General features: G+C 32.9%; 1 protein-coding gene across 1 annotated transcript; it reads right to left on the bottom strand.

Moving 5' to 3' along the window:
* Positions 1-920: 920 nt before the first annotated feature.
* LOC148605253 (beta-1,3-galactosyltransferase 5-like) lies at positions 921-5493 on the bottom strand. Its single transcript, XM_088549299.1, has 2 exons — positions 5137-5493; positions 921-2840 (listed from the first exon to the last, which is right to left on the bottom strand). The coding sequence occupies exon 2, from the start codon at positions 2775-2777 to the stop codon at positions 1704-1706; it is 1074 nt and encodes a 357-aa protein (XP_088405425.1). The 5' UTR covers positions 2778-2840; positions 5137-5493; the 3' UTR covers positions 921-1703.
* Positions 5494-9301: the final 3808 nt, after the last annotated feature.

Here is a 9301-nt window from a genome sequence, read left to right as displayed (position 1 = left end):
AAAATGTGATACATGGAACAAGAACCTTTGCAAACATATTTATTTTTATTTTTGATATTTTGTTTGAAATGCTTATTTAAATAGAAAATTACAAATGAATTTTCATAGAACCATTGTTCATAAGAGATAAAAAAAATATATAGAATGCACTGCAGAATTTAAAATTAAGGGAGATAAATCTGTGAATGACACTAAAATACAATAGAAACTATTGAATTTTCAATATGATTTAACCCCTAAGACAGGCAGATTTTAATGAATAATTATACATTTCATCAAATAGACCTACATGTTTAAAGCCACTTTATTACAAAAATAAAAATGTGTAGCCTTTTATGGGGAGCATTTTACAGAACTTGCATGATTCTTACGAAGACTGTTACTTAACTGTATTTATGATACATGTAACTCAACTATCTAAATTTTTCTAATTTTGTTCTGAGATATATTTCTTTTCAATGTGATAAACAGGTTGACTATGCTCATATGTACGTTACATTTCACTGGTAGAAACAAAGAGGTACACGGTTTTGATATAAATGCAATGAAAAACAGATACATGTAGTTCTAACAAACAAGTGCAAATTTTGAATACTCTCGTATGGATATTAACAAAGGCTTCCTCTGCGGTTAATTTTTTGGAGCTACCACAAGAGCCAAAAACAATTTATGAGCCAATTTGGACTTTTTATGTGCCACTTTGAACTTAATTCATATTAATAGCACTAAAACAGAGGCTGTCCCTATGTTAAATGTCCAATATAATAAGTAAATTACAAGTTACCTGGTCAATGCAGTACATGTATTTGTTCAGATCTCCAAGTAAAGAGTTTAATTTTGGCAAAAAATAAATGTTCTTCACGGCAGCAGCATTTACTCATGCTCATGAGTTTGGTAAAAACTACATGTTTTATATACAATTACCGTTCTCCATAATTTATTAATAATATGTACATATATCTCAATTAATAAGTTACAGTAAATGAATTACATGCTTACATGCACAAGCAAGTGTCAGTCACTATAAAAAAAGGAAGTTGGCGCAACATGGTGTTAAATGTACAAACATTATAACAGTGTAATTTGGCTACTTGTATCCAAGGGATAAAGACAAAACTTTCACATATTTTGCTTAAATGAGTAGCATTTTCAATGAAATACACTGACAGTGAAAATATTAGAAGTAAATAATTCTGTCAAAGAAAGTTGATAAGATTTGAATGACAATTTTCAGCACCATGAAAACTGATTTATTCAACGGGTCATAGTTTTCCTTCCCTCGTTTGTCTACCCCGGACTTGACTTTTTATGAGCAACTCGGCGGGCGTTTCTAGAAATGCAGAGGACGCTTACCCTACCGGTGCACCTGGTCCATGCTCCCAGGTTTTAGTGGAGTCCTAGTTGTTACTTTGTATGTATGATTTTAGTTACTTTATGTTCTTTGTTGTGTATGTCTGTTTTCCATGTCTGGTCTTTGTCCCTGAATTACATTCTTTTGATTACCGCTATAACCTTGGTTCCCTTGATTACTCTTCTAAACATATCCAGTGATGCAGAGATCCGATAGCTGTCATTTCAGTTGGAGAAAACTTCTTTGAGTGAAATTTTATTGTTAAATTAATGGACTTTTGATATGCATATTTTAAATTTCTCCCATTTTGCGTGATTCTTATGGTGACTAGTACTTAACGGTAAGTCTACCATCAAAATAATGATCCAATAATCACTTTCACATTATGGTAGATACGAAATAGTATATTGTATAGCACAAATATCGGTGCTTTAAAGTTTGTCAGACAGGGTTCCTTCCAAATTGTTAAAGTTCGCTCTTCTCCAACGTTATGTATAAGGACAAAATCTGGATGTTTTAGATTACAAACTGTATGCTTTATATCTTTTTCCTGAAAAAATCCGTATAAAAATACACATTCTTTTCCAAGTTTCTTTAATGCAAATCCTATATAAACATCTTCCAGATAAAAGTATGGTATATTTTTTGAAATATTGACAATTTCTTTTGCCATTATCATTTTAGTCAAGTAGCCTGGGCCTTTCACATATTTTGGATATCTGTCAAACGGATATTCTGAGGTTGAGACATGCCATTTCGACGAATTGTCTCTCATTCTCATTGCATTAGCATTGCAAATTCCTCCTACTCGATCTGACAGTAAACTTCCGGCCTCAGATAAAGTTTTAAGTAATCCTGGAATATTTAAATAAATATCATCGTCCGCTTTCATAACGAATTCTACATCGGAGCAAAATTGCGTTGCCCATTTATACCCCATAACTGATTTATACGTAAGATTTCTATAAGTGTCTAAAAATGAGAACACAGTTATATCTTTTTCTTTCCAAAATTCACCTCGGACGTTTGCATTTATGGTGTCGTCTGACGAAAGTCCAAGAATAAAGACGTACCGTATCGCTCCTGTATTGTGCTTACTTGCTGACATCCATGTGCGTCTAACTATATTTCGACTCTTAAAATTAGAAGGCGATGATGGAATAAAAATAATTATTGACGGACGAATCCATGTTCCTTCGCCATGTTCGACAGTTTTACATATATTTTTGTTGTTAAGCAGAAGATCCCAGTCTTGTTTGAAACAGTTGTTGCAGTTTAAGATTTCTGATGTAAGTGAAACTTCACTGATGTACCAGTAATTATAAATGATGTAAAGACATATAAAAACACACACGATTTTCAAGACATGTACTGTACACAAGCTCAAAATAAAGTTTGCTCGTTTTTTTACTCCTCGCCAATACATACTCGTTTAAGTCAATACAGTAGCAATGGGAATTTATTCTGCATATACTTGGAAAAAAACTTCCTGAAACAAATAAAAAGACGATGTATTAAATAAAATTAAACAGGAATACTCATGCATGTGGCGATACCTATGGCAATAATCGTAACTAAATATTCGTTTTAAGCTCCGCCCAATCAGACTTAATGGACCACTTATTAAGCAACGAATTGTATCTTACGAAAGACAGGCGCAATAAATATTAATGGCCAATAATAAATCAGTCTTTCTTTCATATATTATACTGCGGAAGTAAATTCAGAAAATTACACATAATCTATATAGAAGTTTCACAGTTTTTCGAAATGATATTTGCGTTTTCAGTGACAAGAAATCCTTGCAAAAATTTCAGACACAATAGAATGCAACAACCAATCTAACAAAAAATTAATGAAACAAAGATATAATTATTTCTATTACTTTATTTTCGTGGTCCTTATCAATTAATACGGGTAAAGTTAAAAGTACTCTCTATTCGCAGATTGTTTAATAAACCACATACTAAAAATGGAAAGGAATATATCCTGCTAAAAAGGTTTAAATTTATCCCTGTACCGAAGGATAGTCTCCCAATATAATTATAATACACCATTTTACTGATAATTTCCAACTTGTTAAAATACACAAACACTAGTCGGAAAAAAGAAAGAATTTTATATGTACAGTAGAAAACACCCTTCAAAAGCATGCTCTATAATTTTGGAACAACCCTAAACCATTTGTATATCAACCTTTTAAAAGAAAACTGTGGACATAAATGTTGCGGTAGTGAATTTACGACAATGTCATAACCAGTCTTCGTAGAAACTTGAAACCAAATGACCAATAGAAATAGTGAAATATAAAGAGGTGCCTCCCACCCATAAGAACCTTGGGCAGAACATTCAAAATCACAATAGCCCATCCAGAACTGAGACTAACGTCTAGTCCAAATAACTATGCCGTCTTTAGGGGGGGGGGGCTTATTTATATTTGCTTGGTAGCCTCCCTTCGAGGCGTCAACGTCATATATAAAAAATGCCCCAGCGAATGTTATAATTATCTGGACTAAGGCTGACCGGAAAAATGAGTTCAGAACATGCAATCAAATGGACTTGACATTTATATTCTGCACACTGACACAATGCATGTTTTCTGAGAAAAAGTAGTATACCAAAGTGTCAAAAAGAGGGGACTATGTGGACAAAGAAAAAAAAAATAAGAATACGAAAATGAAGGGGTCAAAGGATAATCGCTTTATTTAAGTACCTTAACGTGTGGTCACCCGGCTCTTACCGATGAGCAAAATACAATAATTTTTAGTCATGTATATAATTATATAAAAGGATCTAAGAGGTTCCATATTGTTTAATCAGTATCATTGATATTGTAAGTATATTTATAACAACCACATACACCATCACATCATCACAATATTTGCTAGTTATATCATGTCAATATTATGTTTATATATTTATTGTATTTTTTTTGCATGCTTTCAATATGTATTGTTACACACTGTATATGGGAGAAGACTTAACAAGTTTGTCTAACTTGTGTCTAATCCCTTTTGCATAATTACGCAAATAAAATATGTTTAAACTAATCACTTTATTTTAAAACCAAAGAGAAACGAGCAGCGCCAACCCATTTTATTTAATAAAAGTGTATCTATATCTGATATCCAGTATTCAAACAAAATAGACTTAGTGTAGATTTATCGCATCATAATATTTTATTTTATAGATAGCAGTGTGTTATCGAATGTTCTCAGTTTAATAATTCACACTGTGAAATAAATTCGGTAATTTCACTCTCGCGCTTTCTCTAGCCAAAAAACGTCACAATTTTTAAATCAATCCGCCAATCACAGAATTTAAAATTATTGCAAATATCGATCAATTATGAAGAAAATCTATAAAATAAATAGGATAATCAATTGGTGATCACGAATATTATAAATATTATCACTCGTGCCAAGAACACTTAAAGATTTAACTCGTGCGCGGAACAAGTTCCGCACACTCATCAAATCTAGGCGTTCTTCGGCACTCGTGATGATATTTTGGTTACTCACACTTTCCAATTAATTATCCTATTATTATTTCCTTTCACTAAAAACCTACAGAGCGCTCCGTAAATTAACTATTAAAAAGTAAATTTTATATTTTCGCCACCTCCAACCCTAAACAACCTCCTCCAACCTCCTCCTTCTAAATCTACTAAATCTACCCCTGACTACTCATGCTTTGCACATTTTAGGGAGGTGGCGCATGCCCGCCACGCCCCGCCTGAATCCGCTCCTGACAGTTGTGAAGCATTATTACATTGAATCTCTTACCGGTTTTATGTGTATGCCCCCTCTGTCATGGCATATGGACCATATGCATGTGGAGTGTCGCAAGGTGAGCCACATCTCTGTCACAATACACGTGTTGTTTATCCCAGTTTGATACAACATGTATAGGGTCGCAGCATATTCACTATATACATGTACATGATTATTCTAACGATATTTTTGTATGAGGTCTTTATTTGATAACGAGCTTACAATGTGTAAATCTGTTGATGGTTAATATAAAGCTTAAAGGTTACGTTATTTGTACGTTGTCTATATCAGAATGTTATCTGTTATGATAGATTTTCGAGATATGTGTCTGATACAAGTACAACCTGTCAATGTGTCAGTCTTTTGGCGGTCATAAAAATGTCTTTCTGTTACGATATTTCTACAAGTTCTATATCTGAAAACAGAAGATGACGATTAAGTGTAAGTGTTTGTAAGAATCAGGCAAAATGGAAAAGAAATCAGAAACATGCATGGCCAAACCCCACCGATATGACAAGTATCACTCAAAGATGCTATCTCTATTTGAAACGACCATTATCTAATCTTTTCACTGGCTTTGCTCAGAATTTTTTCGATAGAACGTTAGACAAATGAGGTTTTTGACAGAGTTACCTGTTTCATTTTCAGTTCATTGAAAAAAATGCTTATTGTGCTTGATTCTAATGATGCAAAAAGTCAAATTACGCTATCAAAATGATGATTTTTTTTACCATGTTTCACCCACTGCCTTATTCCTACAGAGAGTGACACTTAATTGATACTGTTTTCTATTAAATTGATTGATTGATTGTTGGGGTCTAACGCCCTAGTAGCAATATTTCAGCTATATCCAGGCAACCATTAACAGTATTCTGTCAAAGGTGGAAATGAACTTCTGTCAAAAGAGTTCTTTTTTACAGGTTTGTTATAAAGAACGAGTTCAGGTCAAATTGTTCGTTTACCGAAGTGTAAAAGTATATTTTTCCCGGCCGAGAAAGAGATAGTCCAACTCTCGCTATATCTTTGACAAATGTAAATCATGCTTTGACTCGATGAACGACTGGTTGAGATTAAAATATATCGTCAGCTTACATTGGTGACCTAGCATTTAGTTGAGGAAGGATAGCACCTTGTTAACTGTCGTTAATGAAAATTAAATATGACTTGGCAGACGGAACACTTCCTTGTCGAATACCACAGAACAGACTGAACCAGTAGAGTTAGTTAATTGTCCACCGAAAAGAGCAACATTTTTTTCTAATACTCAACCATGTTGTACACTCTGAACAGTAACTTGTATGTATTTCGAAACCTTTGTCGATCAGTCTCATAATGTAGAATTATAAATCTCTAAAGCAGTCGTAAAGAAAGATTTTTTCCTTGTATTTGTTTTTGTCTTTTTTAAAAAGCATGTATTTCAAACCTGTCAATCTTTATTCAAATATATTGAAGATGTTCAAAAGAAAGTTTTCACATTTATTAAATTCAATATTAAAAGAACAATAACACGTTATACTGTGTTTGATAGCAAAACACAAAAATCGTCAAAACGGTCAAATGGTGTGATTCAGTCAAATTATGACCATGTAAAGTAACCATGTATAAACAATATGCTAAGCAGGAATAGAATTTGTATACTTGGTGATAATAGAGATATGCAGAGTGTGTTACATGGTGACAAAAGAAGTAAAAGTGATGTACAGAATTGTTAGAATCATTCATGATATTCCGAAAGATTTCATCCTAGAAAGACAGTACACTTGACCTGTTGACCTATATTGTATAAAATGTAAGTTTGTTCTTGTCTACATAAGTGAACCTACAGTACCTGAACCGATCCCTGCAACATAAATTGCGATCGGTCATCGATCACCGATCAGTTTCTGGTCAGTCATCGATCCGTCAAACTGATCCATTTAACTGGTGATGGCATCACGTGACCACAGAGCGGTCAATGTATTTTACGGTTTTTGTTGTTTTCTTTATTAATTTCACATATATTTACACAATGTAATAGATTAAAACATTAATTTATCCTTTTATTTTATATTTCTTTAATTTAAAACAGATCTTACGTCATTTTACATAACAAAACTGCGATCAGATCTGTCACTAGTATTCGGTCATCGATCCGTCAGCGATCAATCAGTCAACGGTCATCGATCCGCCAAATCGTTGAAACAAAAAGATTCTTTCACTTGACTGATTCACGTCAACATAGCCTATATTCCCACCAATTGAATCAAAAAGTGATATATGAATCAGATCTTAGCAATAATATCCAGTGTATCTACCCTTTGTACATACCTCCAAGATGGTTGCACAGCGTTGAAAAAAGTTAAGATGATGTATACATATTGAATGGAATGGTGAGAACAACCAATGTTGACAAAAGGATTGCAGAGGTTTCAATATGCATATTTTGATGGATGGACAACTATGTTTTTTTGTGTTCTCAATACTGAGTTTCATCTTGTCTATAAGAATTCAAACTTGATATGCAATGATACATAGAAAGATGTAGTCTTTATTGCAAAGAAAATTAAATTTAGATTAATTCATTCTGTGAAATGGGAAACTTTTTTGTTGAATTGCAATTACAGGACAGGGATGAATATTATTGAGTTTGCATTCAAAAACCCTACTTGATGTCTTCTCATATTCAGTACTTCCTTACTTAGTTCTCAGTCTCTCTAATTTAACATATACTTGGTAGGAGGAAATATCAGTCAGTGAGGATATGGATATGTGAAAACTTTCCATCTGGTCGTCTCCGCGAGTTTTGTTTTGTATTAACTGTTGTAAGTTATTTAATTATGCTAATATTACAGGGCGACTGCAGTTTCATGTCACACTCTGAATCGAATGCTTGATGAAGCACTTGGGTTTTTGATTTATTCAATTCTCTCATTTATACCCGTTTTTCAATGAGAAGCAAAACATTTCCGTAATTACACTGAGACAAAAGGCTAGTCTCTAAAATTCATATGTCTCACCTAAAAATACTATGGTACTTGTCATATTCATACATGATATTGGAGATTTATCATACTATTGTTTTATTGTTCAATGGAAGATTTGAATAGAGAAATAAGAAATATTCTTCCCTTTCAATCTTAAAATTTAGATTTATCAGTTTTTAATTTTCTCGCGGTCATTGAACGCGATGTAAAATGTACTTTGAGTCCGTCTTTCATGCGCGAGACGTAAACGGTTTTCGCCTTAAAACACACAATTAATGCTGATCAATTAAACTGACCTGATCGACCAAGATTCAGCAAGTGATAACAAACCATAACCTAGACATAGCCTAGGGTTGATTCTGCGACGTTTTTGTTCTGAATTAGTGTATTGCTAAATCATACTTCATTCACGGATATTTCCCCATAAATAGATGGAGTTGAATGGATATTTATATATTTATAAAAAAAAGATTAGTCAATATTTAAGAAGATCAAAAGTTGTCCAGTGATTTGTAAAAATGCACTATAAGTACATGTATGTAATTTCAATCAAATACAATATAGAACTGTCCGAATTGTGAAATATTTTTTCCTTTTTATCTTAATATTCAAATTTATACAAATACATATACCTGTTACCTCAATCACGTTGTGCACATTAGATAACCTACGTAGCAGGTTATTTTCAAGCTTGCACCACGGGGTTTGAAGTTATTTCAAATAGACCAAAAAATATAATAGTATTCCTAATAATTTCATTTTAGTATCAAAGTCATCATAAAGGGTTGATGACGTCACAGTCACATAACAAAAGTGGGTTTATCTGATGATGGACAATTTTATCCAATCAAAAGCGTGTTGCAGCTTATATTAAATTATACAAGTACAGTTTTTGCATTGATCACCAGTAGACAAAAATGTAATTTTCAAAATTAAGAATTTAAAAAAAAATGATATCCCTACTCCTTGACACCTAAGAGCAAAATAAAAAGAGATAAAACTGGCGTCTGCAACAAAGTGCTTAAGTAGCACTCCAGCTAGGAATCATACAATATGTCATACCTGGTTGGAAAGCCTTCATATTTTTTGCGATATCTGGTTCAAAATGTTAAAATGTGGCTTTTCTTATAATCCTTGTTTGTAGGAGATAAAAATATACAGAATGTACGGTAAAATTCCAAATCCAATTAAGGAGATAACTCTGTAAACCACAC

This window comes from Perna viridis, chromosome 10 (assembly GCF_037379345.1).
Source record: "Perna viridis isolate PV_CMFRI_1.1 ecotype Kerala chromosome 10, ASM3737934v1, whole genome shotgun sequence".
NCBI classification, from domain to species: domain Eukaryota; kingdom Metazoa; phylum Mollusca; class Bivalvia; order Mytilida; family Mytilidae; genus Perna; species Perna viridis.
This window is presented reverse-complemented; position numbering and strand designations above follow the sequence as displayed.

Coding starts and splice junctions, on each gene's coding strand:
- LOC148605253 (XM_088549299.1), bottom strand. CDS start 2,777: ATGTATTGGCGAGGAGTAAAAAAACGAGCAAACTTTATTTTGAGCTTG.